This window comes from Periplaneta americana, chromosome 1 (assembly GCF_040183065.1).
Source record: "Periplaneta americana isolate PAMFEO1 chromosome 1, P.americana_PAMFEO1_priV1, whole genome shotgun sequence".
Classification (NCBI taxonomy): domain Eukaryota; kingdom Metazoa; phylum Arthropoda; class Insecta; order Blattodea; family Blattidae; genus Periplaneta; species Periplaneta americana.
Window position 1 is genome coordinate 25751584 of NC_091117.1, and position 22067 is coordinate 25773650.

The 22067-nt window shown below is 35.2% G+C and overlaps 1 protein-coding gene across 3 annotated transcripts in view; it reads left to right on the forward strand.

Moving 5' to 3' along the window:
* Positions 1–22067, forward strand: part of Hex-A (Hexokinase A) — a 204455-nt gene that overhangs the window by 38699 nt on the left and 143689 nt on the right. For 2 of the 3 annotated variants that reach the window (XM_069814573.1, XM_069814753.1), the window contains exon 1: positions 18197–18328. The exons of the other annotated variant lie outside the window; for it this stretch is intronic. In XM_069814573.1, the coding sequence (XP_069670674.1) occupies positions 18302–18328 (27 nt within the window). In that variant the 5' untranslated portion in view covers positions 18197–18301. Of the gene's footprint in view, positions 1–18196; positions 18329–22067 lie in introns of those variants that run through there. 3 annotated transcript variants of the gene reach the window in all.

Sequence of the window (22067 nt, forward strand, 5' to 3'; positions counted from 1 at the left end):
TTTTGTAACCAGACCTGCAAGAGAATGAAGATAGTGAAGAAGAAGAAGAAGAAGAAGAAGAAGAAGAAGAAGCCTGTGATAAGTTGGAGTAAATAAATATTTTGTATAATTTTGGCATAGGAATTTAAAGAACCTACATGTCATTTCAGTAACAAAAACCGAATACAATTTGTTTACACATTTTATGTACGCTTCACCAGATAACTGACTTTTAATTAAATATAGAATATGGATAAAATCAATCCTGTAAAGGGGAAAAAGTTGTACAAAGAAGAAAAGAAAGAAAATGGAATAAAACAGCAAATCAGAAACAACTTATTCAATATCAAGAATGCTATATTCCGATAAGATCCTGGAATCGCTTTTTTGAAGCGCGCCGCAATGATTCGTGCTTCATTAACAAGGAAAGTAGAACATGAATTGACAAAGTAAGCCTAAGGACTATCGCAACCTTAGATCTATTGTCAATTTTTTTACTGTTATTATGAAATATATGCATAATATGCATAAGTCTATACATAAATAGTGACTTTCACTCTTTATATATTAGTTTCTTTCTTTGCCTCATTTCTTTACACCCTACACCCTCAGTTTCTTTGCTTAACCTTTCTTTCTCTTTCATTTGCCATCCTTTCTTTCTGTCGGTCTTTCTTCACTTAGCCTATCTTTATTCCTTTTTCCCCCATTGTTAATTTTGTCTCTTCTTTTCTTCCTTTGTTTTCTTATTTTTTCTTTTGTTTATCTTTATTGTTTGTTTTTATTCCTATTTTTATTACTCTAGGTTATTTTCTTTCTTCCTTCACCCCTTTTTCTTATTAGGCCTATATCTCTCTCCTATGTTTCTTTCTTGAATCCGTATCTTCTCTCCTTTCTTTCTCTTGTGAGAGCAAAATAACTTAAAACTGAACATGTCAGCACATTCAGTCGAAATGCAATTCTCGCAGAATGTGGCCTACGTGACATGTAAGTCGTAATAATTATTATTATCCTGACTTCAATGCTGTTCCTAGAATGTATATCAGTTTCCTTCGTAACGACATCACAGCCTAGAACGCAGTATACCATTTGTCACACCTCGCTATAAACATTTATAGTCTTACACTAAAACAAAGATTAGGAGTACAATGGGCAATTATAGCTACGAATAACTATGCTTCAAAACCAGTGGCGTACGGACGAAGCAAAAAAAAAATTTAATAATATTTATCCACTTATCTTCGTACAGACTAACGACCCTCAAAAACTTACGATTAATTCAGTCTGATGTTGTTGGTATTCTGTCGTTTCAACACACAACACAACGTACAAAAGTGTGTCCATCCACAGAAAATTAATGCTATCCGTCTGGTAGGATAAAGAATGCGTCGTGTACTAAGAATTTCTTCCTAGGAATGTATCCATAACTGCTGACATCTATCGCCAATAACTCAGATGCCTTGCAGCCGCAATTGAAGAAAAACAACCGGGGATACTCCATCAAGTGCTGATACAACACGTTAATGCACACCCGCACCCCGCTAACATGACGAAAACAGTTACCCAAGAGCTTGGTTGGGAGACGATACCACATCTCCCATATTCTCTCGATTTTTCGCTCTCAAATTTCCACTTTTTCCGTTCTCTATCCAACGATCTTCATGGGAATTCCTTTCATAACGAAGACGCTTTACAAACTTGGCTTGACGACAATTCCAAACCAGCAGATTTGTTCAGACGCAAAATCGAAATACTATCCCAACATTTGTAGAGAGTCATAGACAATGTAGATGAATAATATATTACTGACTATTACACTCTTACTACGTCATACTACTTTTGACCAATAAAACGGTACGAAAGGACGTATTTCAACCAATCATGGCTGCTTATCGCACAATTTTATCGCGTCCCTAGCATTTGTTTCTTTGTTTGCCAACAATTGAAACTGCGCTGGTCTGGACGTCAAAAAAAAAAAATATATATATATATATATATATATAATTACAAACCACTCGAGTTGATGCACAGCAGTTTCAAATATGACTCGCATTGGCATTCAAGAACAAGAATTAATAAAAATCACTGATCATACCTATGTATCTTCTGAAATCCGATTTACAAATAAATGAAGAGCACCATTCGGAAATCCTGAATAAGTTGAATACACCATGTAGGCCTAAATCAACGAGTTCCACTTGTATTACGCACACGTCCAATATAACATCAATTGAACCACCAACCACATTCAAATTTGAAAATTGTACATTCAATAATTATTCCTTTTAAAATTATTCATTCAGAAATTCTAAATAAGTTGAATACACCATGTAGGCCTAAATCAACGAGTTCCACTTCTATTACGCACACGTCCAATATAACATCAATTGAATCACCAACCACATTCAAATTTGAAAATTGTACATTCAATCATTATTCCTTTTAAAATTATTCATGTTTATTTTTTATGTCATCGTCGTTAATTAAAACTTTTCTAACACTTGTGTATATTAGTTAGGTTATGTTATAGCTCTGCTATATGATATTATGGATAGTCACGTATCAGAGATTGTTTAATATTAAGATTTATTGAAAATCATCTGTCAAGTGACGTTGATTACTGGGATTCGGATAATTGAAGTGGAATGTTGCATTTTAATAAAGATGAAACTGAATCAACAAAGCCTTCTTGACTAGTAGCATTGCCATCGTGTATAATAGATCGAGAACTTCTCGACGAGAAGGCATGCTCACTACTACCATCTAGCATGCATCTAGCGTAATATTTGTAATGTTGAGATGGTACAATAATACATTTGAAGACAGTTGTATTTTCGTAAGTCAATTAATATTTTATTGTATTGGTGTACTTCGTTACTTCTAATCTTTATATACTTTCTTCTAATCGTGTAATAGTAAATTAAATCCCACTCGAGTTTTGATTTTCTCTAGATAAATCAAAACGTCTAGTGAGATTACTGTTGATTAATTTCTTCTTTTATTCATATCAAATAAAAACTTTTGTCACAGCGAAAAAACGCTATGAACTTTTGTATCAATCTAATATTTAAATTTTATAAATGTACGGTACGTATAATATTATCCATAACTTAAAATTAGTTTCTTCATGATTTCACCTCGACAGAGTTACCTATTATTACTCAGAAGTTAAGCTTCCTAGTCACGAACTGCTCGATGCATAGAAGTGATAAAACTTGTAATTCCCCCCCCCCCCCAACCATGGTACTTCTCAGATAGCTTTTGATTATTTTAAGTGTGGAAAATGAACGCTCCGCACTGGTAGTTGTAACAGGAATGATCAGAAACAAACATCAAAGCTGTACAGACTTCCGGAAACTGGACGAAAGGAACTGATTTTTCACTAGGTATAGTGTAAAAGAGAGACTTTTCACTTATAAGACAAAGTGCCGATCGCATACTTAAAATGCCTCACGAATATGCTGAAGAAATGTCTGCTTTTCTGTACGTATCTGCGAACGTATCAATACCGTTTAAATTTTGTATCATATTATTATTTCAAGTCATAAATGTCAGAGATCAATGCATTATGTATACAGAAATGAATGCCATGTATTTAACATACATTTAAGACTGGTATTACAACAAGCAAAAGAAATACTGTACAGTAGAGCCTCTATTATCCGTGGTAATGAAGGGGGTGGAGTGAACGGTTAATCGAAAAAATCGGATAATCCGTAGCCTACCATAAAAAGTTTTCATAATTTAAGTACATGATATTTTCGTAATTTCCTCCATGGTCTTTTATTTTAATACGCTAGGTAGTGGATCGGAAGTTCACTAATTTAAGTCTGATTTTTTTTACAATTCTTGTTCGATTTTTCGATAGGTCAGTTATTAAAACATTATTTATTGTACTTAAGTCTGGTTTTCAACGACGGGTTTTTAATGGCCAAGAAAGCTCCTTATGACGACTGTCTGTGGAAAGATAGGAATGTTAGAGTTCTCATGTTGTAGATGTACAAATTTTATACAGTTTGTATTTTGTTTTTCAATAGCCTACAGTTGTAATTCCTATCGTATTGTGATGTGAGATGGACCACATTTTCTCTTTTCCGAAACTACTCAATTACTTGCACTTTTTTACGTAGTACAACATGTTTTCTTTTAACGCTTGTAGAAGACATTTTGCACAGAAGTTAAACAGTTAGAAGAGTACGCCATAATGCGTAAGGGTGAAGGTTTGTAAAAAAACACTCTGTAGAAAATATTGATACTAATATATAATGTACAATACTAAATATTTTTTTCTGCGAGAGAGAAAGACAGTCGGATAATCCACCAATCGGTTAATAGGGTGACGGATAATCCGGGTTTTACTGTATATGAAATATAATTACTTAGTAATAATAATAATAATCCACCGGTGTACTCAGTCGGTTAAGGCGCTTGCCTGCCGATCCAGAGTTGCGCTCGGGCGCGGGTTCGATTCCCGCTTGGGTTAGTTATCTGGTTGGGTTTTTTCCGAGGTTTTCCTCAACCGTAAGGGAAATGTCAGGTAATCTATGGCGAATCCTCGGCCTCATCTCGCCAAATACCATCTCGCTATCACCAATTTCATCGACGCTAAATAACTTCGTAGTTCATACAGCATCGTTAAATAACCAAGTAAAAAGTAATAATAATAATAATAATAATAATAATAATAATAATAAAGGGTGGACTCCTTTCACTTTGTGGGCTCCTGGACAATTGCCAGTCTAGCCACTTGGTAGTTGTGCCCCTGAAATCTAGATATCCCAAATAGCATACAGTAAATGCCTGGTTATTCGAGTTAAAGAAGAGAAGAAAACGGACGGATTTTCGTAAAACACGCATAATCCGAGGGGGCTTGTCTATTTAACATTCAAAATAAGAACATGAAGTCGATTAACATCAGTACAATTAGGTTAGGTTAGGTCACAGTGACTATGGGCGGGTTAGGACGAACCTTTGCACGTCGGCCATATTGAGGCCTATTGTGCACCCTGAAGTGTATGGGATGAATGAGGATGAGGTGTACCAGCCCACCGGTCGCATGGGGGCCTCCTACCCTCCCCCGCTCTAAGTTCACACCGCCAAAGTGACCAAGTAGCACAGGATCCATTCCAACGGCCTTTCCAAGGTGTCGAAGTGCCTTTGGAAGTGCTCTTAAGGAATGAATCCTGGCCGAGATATTGCGGAAGGCTGGGATCTCAGGTACGGTTGTAGAGAGGACGCCCCCTCCCGTAAGCGGATGAAGACATGCGTCTTGAGCTGAATATGGCTATTGAATGAGATGAAAAAGATGGATGATATGAATATGAAAATCTAAATTCTTTTTCTACACGGGAGGGGAACGGAAGCTGGACCGTGGCAATGAAAATCCCAACCCAGCATTTGCCTAAGTAACTGTGGAAAACCACAGAAAAAACCAGTTTGGTTAGTCGGTCCGGGAATCAAACCACGGACCTCCCGAATGCGAGTCCCATGCGATACGCATGAGCCATCTCGCTCGGTTTCAGTATAATTATGAAATTGCACTTGTAATACTAGATAATAATTGCTTAAGTGTGTGCATACTACACTCAATTGAATTCTATGCACAGACGAAGCGAAGAGAATAGATAAAATATATGGCCAGCTTGGTGCAAAGCAAACACAAATCCCTGAAAATAATCTTCAGAGGGTAAAAACTTAAGATTGATTAATATTTTGCTGAATTTGACCTTCACTGCGTCACATGACATTGTCGGTTATCTCCTTGTTGCGTCACCGAGCTATCAGCGGCGAGTTTCCTAACCGCAGTACAGGAAGGAGCACTGAGAAATGCATTGCGTCGGTACGGAAATTAACGAGGCACGCTCCGTGGCTGATTGTTACCCTGAGTCTGCAATCCACGAGGTGACGAAACCAAAATTATACTTGTGAGACGTGGAATTATATCATCCATCATATTTAAGGAAGCAGCTCATTTTTCATTGATTTTTTTTTCCGACATGAAAAATGAGATCCAACAGGATTTCCCAGACAAAAGACAAAAATTGTGCGTATTCATTCGGCTATAGAGGTGCATTTCTCACTGTAATTTTAGTCTACTTCGTTACAACCCCAACATTACGATTCTCACGCAATTTCGTAAAGCGTTATGCAATGAGGAATATGCCTGGATTTTTTCCGCCTAAATACGGAATATACAGGGTGATTCAAAACCTCTGCGACAAACTCTGAAGGATGATAGATCTAACAATAAGGAGCCCTTTTTGTTAAAAGAACCTATGTCTTCTGAAGCATTGTTTCGAAGTTTCCGTTGAAAATGTTTTGCGCGGGCGTATATCAATGTATGCGAATGTGTGCATCCTTGTTTGTTTGTTGAGATGTTTGTAAAGCCTCGTTCATACTTTTCAAGTAACTTGAATTCAAGTCACGTGATTTCAAGTAACCTGAATTCAAGTCGCAGTCCACACCTATGGAGTAACGGTCAGCACGTCTGGCCGCGAAACCAGGTGGCCCGGGTTCGAATCCCGGTCGAGGCAAGTTACCTGGTTGAGGTTTTTTCCGGGGTATTCCCTCAACCCAATACGAGCAAATGCTGGGTAACTTTCGGTGCTGGACCCCGGACTCATTTCACCGGCATTATCACCTTCATATCATTCAGACGCTAAATAACCTAGATGTTGATACAGCGTCGTAAAATAACCCAATAAAATAAATAAAAATATTCAAGTCGCAGTTCAGACATATTCAAGTTATTTTCTTTTCAAGTAGGATAAAATGGCGTCGATGGACGTTGTGCAATTAGGAATTTCTGTAGTAGCAAGCCCCCAAGCCAGGGAAATGATAAATATATTGGAGAAATGAAAGACGTGTTGTTTAGTATGGGTTAGGAATTAGATTAGTAAGAGAAATATACGACCATTGGCCATTGCAAATAGAATTAGTGAAATCTTCAAGCAGATTTGATAATTATTATCGCAAATGTAATAAAATATAAGCAAGTCTGATTTACCATAATTGAAAACGATTATCTTGAAGCTGTTACAGTTCCCAAAAAAAATCTATCAACCACATTTAACTATGCCAGTTTCGGCGATAAATGTCATCCCTTCAAGCAACGCTTTTCTCTTCTTAATCTCTCTTATCTTCCTCATTTCTTCTCTATTTACAGTTTAATGGTTTTTTTATTGTCTTTCATAGGCTATCTCATCTGTGGCCACGTTAAAATCTCTGCTGTTCAGTTCTTCAATGAACTCTTCCTTCCTTGACAGCTTCCTTTGCATTTCTATTACGAAACTTTGCAGTTTCTATAATCCGCAGGCCTTCGTGAATTTTATACAACTGCAGAAACTCAAATATTTGGTCATTATTTCACTTACTGCTGTTTCCTATTATGTTTACGTTCCCAGTAGGACAGAAAAACAATCAGCTGTTAATTTAACGCTCTTAAAACAGCTGTTAATTTAAATTCCCGCGCTTTTCTCCTTGAATTCAAGTTATCAAGTGACGTTCACACTTTTAAAATGTCCTTTCAAGTCAAGTAAAAAGTAGAAAGGGATCCAACTTCACTTGAAACTTGAATTCAAGCCGTTAATTGATTTCAAGTTAACTTGAAACATAGTTCACACTTTTCAAGTTCGTCTTTTCAAGTGACTTGAATTCAAGTTAGCCTACTTGAAAAGTGTGAACGAGGCTTAAGAGACGAGAAGGGTGGTTGTTGTTGTTTGTTTACATTTAATGTTCAATACCTTTTTCTTTCAGTTCAGTCTAATGATCAATTGAGAATGGATGTCTACACTTTTCCTGAGTTAGTCAACATGGTAATGTGTTATGGGGAGGCTCGCGGAAACGGAAGAAGAGCTCTCCACATGTACTAACAACAGTTTCAAAACAGAAATCACCCTCACCACACAATATTTTCTCGACTTTATCAGCACCTTCAAGACGATGGGTCTCTTCGTCACCGGCGCATTGGTGGAAGACCGCGTAGACATCCATTCTCAATTGATGATTACACTGTTGATTTTTCAACAGTAATCTTACTAGAGGTTTTGATTTTATCTATAAATCTGCGAGTGGAACACGAACACGATTAGAAGGACGTATATAAAGATTAGAAGAAATAAAGTACTCTAATGCAATAATAGTACATTATGCAACGAGCCTATAATAACAGTAATTAAGACGCGAGTATATTTGTTTATGAAACGAGCGCAAGCGAGTTTCATAATTTTCATACGAGCGTCTTAATTACCATTATAGGCAAGTTTCATACGACTTTTTATGCTCGACCATATTTCTAATTTGAAATTATTCAGAAGTATTCATTTTATTCGCATCTCACTGAAGAGCAGAAGTGACCTTGTGCAAGCTCGTAAATTGTGAGATGTGTGCAGACGCGAAAGTATTGATTTTTTCCGAGGAACAATAATGTCATTGACCTTGATATAATTTAGAGAATAACATGAACTAATTTTGATATAACCTGGAAATTGATTTAGAATTGAAAAACGAGATGATAAATTGAATTTATTTGAATATTATTTGCAATTGACGCTAATTATTATAGTAACAGAACATAACCTTCTGCGACAGTATTGGATTTCCAGCCTCTGTGACGTTTCCCTCGTTGTCTTTTAATTGAATATCCGAGAATACTCGAAAACCTGAACTTTAATGAATAGGTGTACTTTAACGACATGCATTAAAGGACTGCTACCAGGTGTATAATTACTACATTTCGGCATGGTCCAGCATAAAAAATATTGACTTGTTGAAATCCTATTTCATTAATGTTAGCTTCACCAAAACGTTTGAAAGGAGCCGCCATTTTCAGTTGACTGTCTATGCTATAAATAAACGACGATCACAAAGCATGTTTTATAGTACTGTAAAGAATTTGCAGTTTGAAATGTTGGTAAACAAAGAAACAAATGGTAGGAAGGTGATAAAAACAGGAGAAAGTATATAAAGAATAGAAGAAATAAAGTACGCTAATACAATAAAACAGAGATATTAATTGACTTACAAAAATTCTATTTCACTAATGTTACCTTCACCAAAATGTTTGAACGGAGCCGCCATTTTCAGTCGACTATCTATGCGGGAAACAAATTACGATCGCAAAGCATGTTTTATATAGGCCTACTGTAAAGAATTTGCAGTTTAAAATGTTGCCAAACAAAGAAACAAATGCTAGAGCAGTGATAAAAACAAACAAATGCTAGGGAAGCGATAAAATTAAAGAAATGCTAGGGAAGCGATAAAATTAAACAAATGCTAAGGAAGCAATAACATTGTGGGATAAGCAGTCATGATAGGTTGAAAGACGCCCTTTCGTACCGTTTTATTGGTCAAAAGTAGTATGACGTAGTAAAAGTGTAATAGTCATTGAAAAATCTCAGACTTAGTGGGAATAGGAACCTGGACCACCTGCACGACAAGCTAATGGTCTAGCATGCAATGCATAGCCACTGTAGAGGTTCTAATTGACCACAAAATTTTCAGTGTTGCGGCATCGACAGTACAAGATTGTGTAACCAAAAAAAAAAAAAAAAAAAAAAACTGAATAAGCAATGAAGCTTTTTCCAGCCCTCAAGTTGCAGAGGAGAAGGAACCATGGAAACCACCGTCTTGAAGGAAAGTTTGTGAAAAATATTCTTTTCCACACGCTCCTCTGGCCTTGGGAAATACACAAATAGATTAGTTATCAACACAAGGTGACTAATTTGAAGTAATATTGTATTGATACTTAGGAAGAAATGGACGATTCCATAGCATGTGCCATTCCGGATGAGTGATCACACGTGATGCTAGCCAAACTTACGCAAGGTGAACTTCTGTATATTCAAGTTATTTATCAGTAATGTTGCTAAAACCCTGAAATTTTATTTTTACATTACATGTAAGACCTATGTAGTTGTACTGGACGAATTCATAATGAGAGCGAAAATGACAGAGTTCTTTTTGTACCATTTTTCTTACTCTTTCACAAAAATCTACCCACATAGCCTATTTGTATTTACCTAGATAGCCCTACTTCTCTTTAAACTTTGTCTCTTTTTTTCGTTCTTCCAATATTATCCTCTCTTTTCCTTCGCTCGATACTTCCATCATTTTTATTCTTATTTGCTTATTTCCATTTTATTACTTTTATTTCTGTCCTTTCATTGTCTTTTCTTCTATTTTCTTCTTTTCTTTGCCTTTGTTTCTGTACTCATATTTCTTATTTTTTACTCTTTTGTTGTTCTTTTTATTATCCCTGTACTTTTATCTAAATTTTTGTATTTCACTTTCTTTGCTTCTGTCTTTACTTTTTTGGTTTTCTTTCATCCTTCTCAGTTTAGTTTCTCTTTCTTTCGTTCTTCCTCTCTTTATTTCTGTAGTTTTCTTCAATTTCCTTTTTTCTTTAGAATAACTTTCCTTCCTTTCTTTCTTTCTTTCTTTCTTCTTTTGTTTAGTTTTCCTAGTTTGTTTCTCTACTTTTTTTCTTCAGTTTTCCTATATTTTTCTTTCTTTCTATAGTTTTCTTTCTTTTCTATATTTTATTTTCTTTCTCTAGTTCAATTTTTATTCTTTCTTTCTTCAGTTGTTTATTTCTTATCATTTATCTCTTTACTTTCTTCTCTCTTAAAATTAATAACTACATTCACGCAGTAAGTGCATTTGCCTGCTGATCCGGAACTGCGCTCGGGCATGGATTTGATTCCCATTTGGGGATATTATCTGGTTGGTTTTCTTTTCGTGGTTTCTCCCAACTGTAAGGCGAAGATCGGATAATTCATTGGCCTCATTTCGCTGTTATCAAGTCCATGGAAGCTAAATAACATATAAGTAGTAAGCCACAACGTTGCTGAATAACCGACTAAAAGTTACTAGGTACACTGCTTTATTTATTCCGTAATTTCATTTTCTAATTCTTTACCAGGGATGACTTGGTAAGATGTATGCCTATAGCAGTCACCAAATTGCACACAATCTTCGAACACCAGCTGAATGCCAGGTTTTTGATGGAATAAAATATGTATTGTTGACGGAAGTGGAGAATCCTGAGAAAATCGTCATTACCAGTTCTGTACTATTCAAAATATACAATGCTTATGTCTTGCTTACCCTAAACCGCATTTGTTAATCTTTTTCGTCCATTGTATTAAAATAATCTTCTCTTTCGGAAATCATCCTCACCTATCTAGGCAAGAAATCATCATTTTTAATATCAAGTCTATCTTTGTCCTCGCCATGATGAAAATTATTGTCGTTAATGCACGATTAATTAATTAAATGACCAAATATCGACCAATTAACTTGAAATGTAGTTTAATGAGAGTTTAAAGTCCAATTTGTATTGGTGAAATGCATTGTCCCTTTAAGTGTCAATTAAAACGACTTCAAGTAAACATTAAAGTTAAATAAGTTTGGTGAAATCGACCCGAAGACTAACAATAAACCTTATTATATAAAACTAGTGGCTTGTGCAGCAAATGCTGCAAACTAAGTTCATTAGACGTTCAAATAAACATTTTTCAGATTTATTTCCAATGAAGAATACCAGACAATCTGAAAGTTATTTGCTTCCATAATAATGAAAGATACTCTCTCTCGATCCAATACTGAAGAGAACCACGCATATAAATATCTACACCACACCGCCATTAAATATATGAAAAAAGATCCAACTCCACTTGATTAATAGCTATAAAATATTTGATTTTTAGTAATATTATTATCTTACGTAAGTTTTATAGCTTTCAGTAACTTATACTATACAGCTGCCACTCAATAAAATATAGAAATCAAAATCTAATTTAAGTTATTCTCTACGTCTACTTATATAACCTCAAAACGTTTCACTTTCATATCATCAATATAGCATTAATATGTATAATTAATGAAAAATAGTCACATCATGGCATTAACTACAATAATATTTCATTTCTAATGGTAATAATGTCATCAAACCACCTCAAGTTTTGTAGTTTTAATATCCAGTACACAGCTGTACCCAGAAAATTACACACCACAGAATCGAACCTGTAAATTATTTTTAGTAAGTAAAGTTTTTAATAACCAATTTAATTTGAGCTCTAAATATGTCAGCATCCTTGCAGATCATGGCCTTCGTGTAATATTGTTTACTGTAGTGTGTGTTTTGTTTTATTCTGAAATGCAATTAGCTAGTACTCAAAACTGACGACAGATGGATTTTGGAAAATAGAAAAATTATGTTGAAAAATTGACATTTCACTGAAAACTACTATTTTTCTGAAAACCTTGAGTTCCAAGCTTCAAAATGAGGGGTCATTTATTAAAATCCGTTCAGCCGTTTTCCCGTAATTTCCATTACCAGTTCAAATTATATATATTGAAAATAAGCATGACGTCACGTGTCACGTTATCATGTCCTAATCTTTTGCGGAAAATCCTTATTGTTCGAATAAAATGTCATGTTTTCCATTTTTGTAAACCCTAACCATGCTTTTAAGTCTCTATTTGAGAGTCTCGAATATAATTTAGATATGTTAGGCCATTGCTTAAAACACCTACGTTTAAAGTCAATCCGACGTAACTTTTAAGCCTTTAATCCAGACGGCGTACGTGCTGTATTAATCTCCAGTCATGATGCGAAACTGTTTCGTGGTTATCAACACGGGGATTACAAAATGTTTGAACAGTTCTCGAGTATAAAAATAGCGGGTTGCCACTTTTCTCACATAGTTCTGGTAGTGGAGATTTGTGCCTGTGCTCAAGTGTTGGTGGAAGGCGTGTTTACGTCGCACTCGATTGTTCCGGAATTCGCGCTATAGGTGGCACGCCTCCTCGTACCTGGTTCGCGGAACAAGTTGCTTATCGCTTGACACTGCAACAGTGCAGTAACGACCTATTTTAACCTAGATTCAGCCAGGAAGTCGGGTCAGTCGTAACTGTGACAGTTCGTGCGAGTGACGTAAGGAAAGTGAATTAAACGAAAGTTCAATTCAGTGGTAAATTAAGCTTCTCTATTTAGACTCCAACATCCTTTCGTTTATTAAATTGTTTCTCTTGAAACAGACTAATGTGTTAACTTACCGATCCTTGTTAACTTACTTCGATTATTTCTATATGTATCTATATGCCAAGTTTACACGTATATAAATGAAAAAATTAGTAACTTCAGGACTCCTTTAAAATTATATATATCTTACATTTCTTGACAAATAACTCGTTTAATTTAAACATAATTTGTGCGAGATCGTGCGTATTTGCTTGGTTTCCGCACAAAACCAATTCGCGGTAAGTCTAAAATTCCACATTCAGTATTCCCAACCTAACACACATAACAGTTTCCCTCTTCTTACCCCTTAAGTGACATATTGATTTTACTGCTTTAGGCTTTTAACATATTATTTTTAGAGACGTTCAATATAGTAATAATTATAAATTGGAAACTTACCACTGCAATTTCACCTGAATTGCACTCTTAATTATTGTTTTTAAATATTTACAAAAATTAAGTAAATTCTACAACTCCACTAAACTTACTGCATTCGTGATGCATGTAACATTAAGGAAGCCGTTTGTTTTAAGTTCGCATTTATAGACTGGGGGGAAAAAAGACAGACGTATATCACGGCCTGCTGGAGTATAGTAAACACAGAAAACAATTTAAAGCAACAATGTTGAAGATAGATATTTTTGTTTTGCAAATTTGCCGTCATTGAACAGAAACCAAGATGGAGATTTCATTGCAATTAATTAGAAATTCCTCTTTCAGATATGTAATAAACGATCTTCGCACAAAATAATGTACGATACACGAGCGGTACGTTTTCTTTCAATTCTCGGAAATTAAAAAAGCTCAACTACGTTTTGCTTTTTCAAACTTTTCCTCGAACATGAAAACTTCAACATACCGCTCTTGTAACGCATATTATTATTACAGATTTTAAAAGTCCCACATATTTCCGTAAACGTAGGCAAAATTTTTAAACACAGTTAACAGTCTTTTCTTGGAAAGAGGAGGAATAACCTTTCTCAGGCTTAATATAAAAACAGATATATTACGATGTTATAGTCAATACTTGACTTATAAATGTTCAATTTACACATATTTTCGCAAAAATAGGTTGATGAAAATATATGAAATTTCACCACACATTTAGTACTCGTATTTCATCTTGAACATTTTTTTCTCTCACTGTTATTTATGCTCGCTTTAACATCTTTTGTCATATCGCGAATTAAATTTTTGGTGAAATCCGAAGGCCTGTGTACTATTGTCTATTGTTGAGACTGGTTCTATTGTTGTGAAATAGATGGTGACTGTATACGTATTACTGATTTGTAATTAATATGATTTCGGTGACGAATGAGGCCGGTGATATTCAGGGATGTTGTGGCCCGAATTTCGTGGCATTTGACTGACAGTTGAAAGAAACCCCTAAAAAACCTCAACTAGGAAATTCAACCCGACCGGGAATCGAACGCGGGCCCTCTGCATAAGAGACAGCATACTGACCCCTGCACCACAGAGGTGGTCTACTTGAACATTATTCATTTTATATAAATTTAATATCTTGTAACGTTCAATGTCTCCTCTATTCTTGCCAATTTACTCAAAATTTATTGTACATTACTCTCCATGATACATTAACGCGTAGATGAGTAAATTTAGTTTTTGTTTATTCCTCGAGATTTGTGCCTAAATTTTCAATGAGCGTAATTTAAGATGTTTAACTTCATTTTAATTCGAAATTAAATTACTTAATTCTGTATAACATATACCAAAGTCACAAACGATTTTCGTGGCAATAAATTCGTAATCAACAAACTGACATCGTCCTAAGCTTTATTTATCTTCACATAATTTGTCTTCGTTATCTGACGTTAAAATCACAATTTGTATGATTAGTATCACAAATTATGTAGTAGCATTACAATCTAGCATTTTATACAATATTACACACTCTATTAAAACATTACGCAATAAGAATTTTTTTATCTTAATTGAATAATAAATAATCTCTCTCTCTGTTATAGGACTTTCTACAGTGCTGTAGTTTTTCCTCGACCAAACAAAGCGTCATGCTACTCATTTAATTTTTTTCTCCCATTTTTCCCTATCCAATGTATCTGGATTTTGTAGTCCTTTCAGTTACAATTTCTTCCTCCGTCCATCCAATTTTCATTAAGTCTTTCTTTCCTATTCCTTCCTTCTGGTTCCATTCGCATGATTCCCTTTGATATTCTTCTATCTTCCATCTTTTTAACATGTCCATATCATTTTAATTTTTTTTTTCATATGTAACTTCCATTATATTTTTCTCTACATTCGTTATCTGCCTTGTTGTTGTATTCCTTATCTTTTCTCTTCACATTTTGTATGACTAGTATCACAAAATATGATGTAGTGACCATACAACCTAGCACTTCATACAACATTACACGTTATAATTATCAGTCACTAGTCTTCACAGAGGGGCTAGCAGAAACGAGTGGGGCAAACCGGAATGCGACATAATCACTCTGAGTACAGCACTACAAATTTTGCCGAAGTTCATGGAAATATTCAGGACTTTTAAAATTTGGAAAATATATGTAAATGAAGCGAGTTATTTGTCAAGAAATATAAGATTTTATATAACTTCATATATATATATATATATATATATATATATATATATATATCTTGACGATATTTGTCAGAGGAAGAATAATTGTTCGTATACATGTAAAATAGGGTGCGAATTAAGATTTCTGCTAGGGGGAGATAGAATCCTAGATAGAGAATACCATACATAAAATTATTATTATCCTCATTCGATACGGCTCAACGCTTGGTCGCACTGACGAGTTGCTTGTCTTGCATCTTGATTATAATAGATATATAGATGGATTTATTGAGAAATATTATACATACAGATTTTATATTATAATTTTCTCTAAAATCCAATGCACTGGTCTTCTGAACGTACGTGCTTTGTACCCAAAAGAAGTCCTCCTTTGTAGGTTCCCCTCCCCCACCTATGATTACATCCAACTACTCTCTAAAAGAACACACATATTAAAATGGAAACGGCACAGTAAATCCCATTATATAATATATCCTAACCTAAAAGACATAAAAGTGTACAGTTGGGTGAATACTGTTATCCCTTCCTCAGTTCGCGTCACAAACTTCAACAGCTGAAGTTCTACTCTTTCTCGCCTTCAAGAAGAACAAACCAATCTTTTGTTCCCATTCTCTATTCCCCATGAGGTCAAGACATGCAAACGAACTTCTATTCTGACTTAGCATCGAGGGTGGTAGATATTTTCTCCATACATGTTCCAATTCGACACACTGTAATAAAATATGCTTACAGGAGTCCTTTTCTTTGCAAAGCGGACAAAGATGCTCCCCTTTTTCGTTGACAATTTTATTACCCTTCCATGCCCCCAATCTTAGCCACGCTAAACCTGCTCTGCTGTCTTTGTTACAAGAGTTTATATAGTCACACCTCCCCCAGTTAAGCATGAGATCTGATTGTAAATGTAATAATAACCATAGCCTTGAGCAGGCTTAAGAGATAAGATGTGTAATTCCTAAGTTATTGATTGTTGTCAGCTTGGCAGTGATGATACATCAATAGCCTATTATTTTCTTTATTTACTTTCTACTTTATAAAGAATACTAGTAATATGTAGCTAGTAGGCGATGTATGCAATGGGGGGGGGAAAGGGAACTGGCCATCCTACCCCATTATCTCCTGGCCTAGTTGCCTCACAAGTGGTGCCTTCTTGGTATCATTTGTGAGGTTCAGACCTGTCTCCGGACAGTTGACTAAACAACAACAACAAACGAGTCCTGAAGTTACGAATATTTTAATTTATGTCCGTGTAAACTTGGCGTGAATAAATAATATTACAATATTCTACAATATTACAAATACAAACTTAAATAATAATAATAATAATAATAATAATAATAATAATAAAGCTCTTTATTCTGGCAAAGTTAAGCCCGTAGGGCCTTCTTTTGCACTCAACCAGAGGAGGAATTATTTTCAAAGCCAATTTTCTACAAGAACGTTAAATATCGACTACTTCATATGTAAACCACTTATCATTCTCGCAGACACGGAATTGAGATTAGCAGTAGTAGTAATAGTATTTCCATTGAACAACCTTTCAACTGTAGAGGTTATTCAGAGTGGAAATTCAACATGAAAGAGAAATGAATAACAAATTTTGCCTAGAACTCTCTATAACGGAGAGGGTTCTTTTACGTGCCGTAAATTTACGACATGGGACCCATAGCGTTAGTTACCTCTCGGGGAAAACCATGCTAAATATTTTATTGTCCTTTTGAAACCCATCACATTCGGCCGAGTTTTGAACCTGCGAACCTAGGATCCAGTGACCAGCATTGTAACTATAGGAAACGTAAGGACTCGAATTAGGCCTAACATTGTAACCATCACATCTCACTGGCACAATACAATAAAGCTAAATCGAATATTCAAAAGTAACGAAAAGATAAACATTAAGTCACTATCTATTGTTTGTTATCTTTAATATTATATTATTCAGAGTAATATCAATGAAGTACCTCTCCTACTGAGACCTCAATTTCGAAGTCTTCTCATCACTATTATCGTCGTCACACCGGCGCTTGCCTGCTGATCCGAAGTTGCGTTCGGGCGCGGGTTCGATTCCCGCTTGAGCTGATTACCTGGTTGAGCTTTTTCCAAGGTTTTTCCCAACCGTAAGGCAAATGTCAGGTAACCTATGGCGAATTCTCGACCTCATCTCGCCAAATATCATATTACTATCATCAATTCCATCGACACTAAATAATCTCGTAGTTGATACAGCATCATTAAATAACCAAGTAAAAAAACACTAATCACGGTTGTCATCTTCGTTAACACATCACCATAGTCATTATCATCTTCACTACCATCATCTTCACCATTACCATAAACCTTTGCCATTAGCATAATCAAGTTACCACCACATCGGCACCAGTAATCGAGATTTTTATCATCACTATATCATCACCTTCAAAAGTACAGAATCTGTAATTGTATAACGCAAATTTTTTTATGTAGCCTGAGTAAGATAATATTGAAAATTAATGATTTGTTACGATACGTAATGCGGAAATGAAGATATGTTTTAACTTTAATACATATTACTCACGATGAAATGATGTCTATAATCTTAATGAAACTGGTTGCTTATTTACTCTTGCATTGCTCTCGTATAGAAGCGTGTGCAGCATTTCCGAACTATCGTATAGGGAAGTCTTGTCGAACTCTCGTGGCGGAACTAATAGTGCTCAGTGTGCAGCGCCAGAAGATAGACGTCAAACATGCCAACTGTCGGCGCCACGGACGAGGTACGTTCAAGTATGATTTTACTTAATTTGCTGTAAAAAGTCAATATTTCATTTTTAACCCTTAACTTGGCAAAGCTTCATTTCTCACACTAGTTTATTAAACCGTGTCGGACCGTAAAGAAAACAACTATCGCAATGTCCATATTTTTATATGTTGTACAATATTATAGTATTGTGAAATTTTAATTTTCCTACCAATTTTCGGTCAATGTAGAGTATCCACCGCCCACTGAACAAATATTGGTTAAACGAGCGTTGAGCGACTTCCGCCGATTTTGGAATAGACACCGACGCACTTAGGTTAGGTTAGTTTAGGCTTTTATTATCCCGTCAAGATGAAGGTGAAAGCGATTGAGTGTGATTTTTTGTTTTCTATGTTGGCAGTTCAAGTGCGTCGGTGTCTATTCCAAAATCGGCGGAAGTCGCTCAACGCTCGTTTCACCCGAATATTTCACACTTTTGTCACTGCCAATGTTGCGCTATAAACCAATTTTCGCAAATCTAATGTAAAAGACTGCCTACACAAGCAACAAGTTATACTAAATGTTTAGGATTAGTGTAAAACTGGCCTATGTCTCCTATAGTGGGCGGGACATAAGTAACATTCACCAAATTCTCTTTCTATTGTTCTATTAAAATTATAGCATATAGCCTATTAACCTGTTGTATCCTATAGGATACATTACCAATTTAAGAGTTAACTTTTATTAACTGTGTATTACATTTCAGGACAGAATATTTTTATTTTCCTGATTTTTCTCAATTCGTTTCATAACGAATTATTCCCTCTTCCGCCTCCCAAATATCACTCTGCAAGTGTCCCAATTCGAATTTTCCATCACTCATTCTATGTTGACAAAGAGTAATTACCAGATTTGTGAATAAATAGAATTATTGTGTGTATTTCGGTGGATATTTGAATTAATGAGAATTTTCGGATTTCCATGAAACCTGTTATCGTCGTCGTCGTCATCATCATCATCATCATCATCATCAAAGTAAATCACATGCTGTTCATCTCAGAGGTTATCTTCCAACAACGTCTAGGTCTTCTCCTTGGCCTATACTGCAATCCTTGTTACGACATTCTTCCTGAACATTAGCAGGATACATATCATGTTTATTTTAGTCTATAATTGAAGAGTGTGATCACAATAATTAGAATAATAGTAGGTGCCAAATCTAGGGAATCGTGTAGGACTATTTAAAAAAAACTGCATAATGTCAATGGCTTGTCAGTATATTTTTTCATTAATAATCTTCCTCGTATGTAATCGTGAAAACTTTGTAACTAATTCACTAGTTCACAGTATAAATACGCGTCAAAAAAGACTTTCATACTCATTGGCAAGTGTATCGTGCTATCAAAAAGGAGTGCGTTATATGACAGTAAAATTTTTAATAGCCTCCCTATGGATATAAAAATGAAACTCGAAACATAAGATTATTTAGGGCCAAATTAAAGAAGTACCTAATTTCTCACGCCTTCTATTCTGTAGGTCAATTCATGACATTCAACAACGCTTCATGAAATTGATATTAAAACTTTGTGTTGTACTAGTAGACTATATTGTAAACTTCTTCTGTATACATTTCAACTAGACTGTGACTAAAATTAAGACTTTATGGGCCGTATTCATAGACATTCTTAGCGCGGGCTTCCGGTGGATGATCAGCGAACCTACGTTTTTCGTATTCATAAACCAGTGTTAGCGATATGATATGATATGAATCCCGTACAAGTACAGAGTGGACACAAAGCCGAATGTTCTTTGACCGGTCAAATATAAACCGGTTCTAAAGCCTGATCTAAGATTCTCTAGTCCTAACCAAGGTGTTGCACCGCAAAAATGCTTAACCACAAGTTAAGTGGCAATTTTAACAGGTGGTCATTACTACACGAGATTGGTGCATATGGCCTATGAGTAAAATTCAGGCAGGGGTACGAAAATATCTCGATAAATAATATGTATATAAAAAAACAAAATGTAGCTTAGATATACAGAATGAAGACAAATTCGACAAAAAAAAAAAAAAAAACTTTACGAGGCAATAGATGGAGGTCAAGAAAGTAATGTTTAAAAGTAAACCAATGTCCAGAAATGTTAGCCTTCTTTGTAAACTGTATACTGAAAATGTCACGAAAATTCTGGTTAAACAATGGATGGAAAATTCAACATTTTTCCAATACTCTGGACTACCCTTAGAGTTATTTTCACCTAAATACTAAGAAGAAAATTATTCCAGAATAACGATCAGTTCGAAATAGTACATAGTAGTATCACAGTCACGAAGCTTGAGTTGTTGAGGTTGCTAGGAACAATAGACTGTGACGGTACTATTTCGCATTGTCTCTAATGAGGCGATAGTAGCGATCCTAGTGGTTAGCAACTATCAATGGATGCATATTTACTACGTATTGAGCTTCGTGACTGTATATATTAGACTGTAGTGGTCTATTGTTGTCATTATTAAAGCCAGATTTATTTCGAGGAGGTACCAAGAAAATAGTGTGAAGTATGATGTGTCTCAACACAAATCGTCACTATGTGGTTTTTCGTAAGCAGGTTTGTTTACACCATAACATTTCATTGTTGACTTATAATTGAAACTTACTTTCAGATTGTCTTGCGTTTATCACATCAGATCTGAAGCATGTAAAACTATCATACATTATTCTAATGGCAATTCAACTTATAGGATGAATTTGTAATATTTGCCAATAACGTTTCAGAACCGCCTTAAAATCAACCAATCACAGTTGTGTTTTTTTGATAAAACGCTTTGTAAGGATGCGTCTTATCCGATAAGACGTCTCGTACAATATAAATCATTCTGGCCAATCAACAGCAGTATCAAATATGGTTCAGGTTGAGATACAGGAATAAGAATTAATGAAAATGATAGGTCACGCCAATGCAGCATCACTGAAACCGCATCTGCAGATAAGTAAACAGCATCATTCATCGATCATAGAGAAATATTACGAATTCCTACCCATCCCACTACTACTTCCTCTACCTACAGCTCAGTCCAGTCCACTTCAGTGTCAATCACAGAAAATCAAGAAATGCCAACAAAATTTAAGTTTGAAAATTGCGTTTTCAATATCTGTATCTTCCAGTAATAAATAATTGTCTGTACAAGCATTTCGTTCCGTCATTCTGTTAATGTAACATTTCAGCTTATTTTGATATGATATGATATTTATTTGATATGATATTTATTTGTCAGTCAGCTTTACAATTCACATTTCTGTTTTTCGATCCACCATCACTTTAATACATATAACTCTTTTCTATTAATGTATTCTTTGCCGAGAATTTCCTGATTACTTTCTAATGTTCTGTTATGACTGAATTGCTAGATGTCCTTTCCCCTCTATCCTCTTCTATTCTCTCCCTCCTACCTAGACTGTCTCCCTTCCATTTCTCTCTCACCTATTAAATATTGCATCTTCCTTCCTTAATAATTTGTGTTATTTATTTATTTTCTTCTCTACCCTCAAATCCTACCTACTCTTAATCATTGTTTTCCCGCTATTTTCTCCTCATTACTTTCTGACTTTTCTGTTTACTCTATTTTACAACACTTATATCACTTTTTTTTTCTATCCTCTGTTTATTTACATATTTATCTCTTTCTTTTCGCTTCACTCCTAAATTTCCTATTTTATTATCTCTTTCCATATATTTCTATCATACTCCTACAGTTATAGTACCCCTGATACTACTCCCAA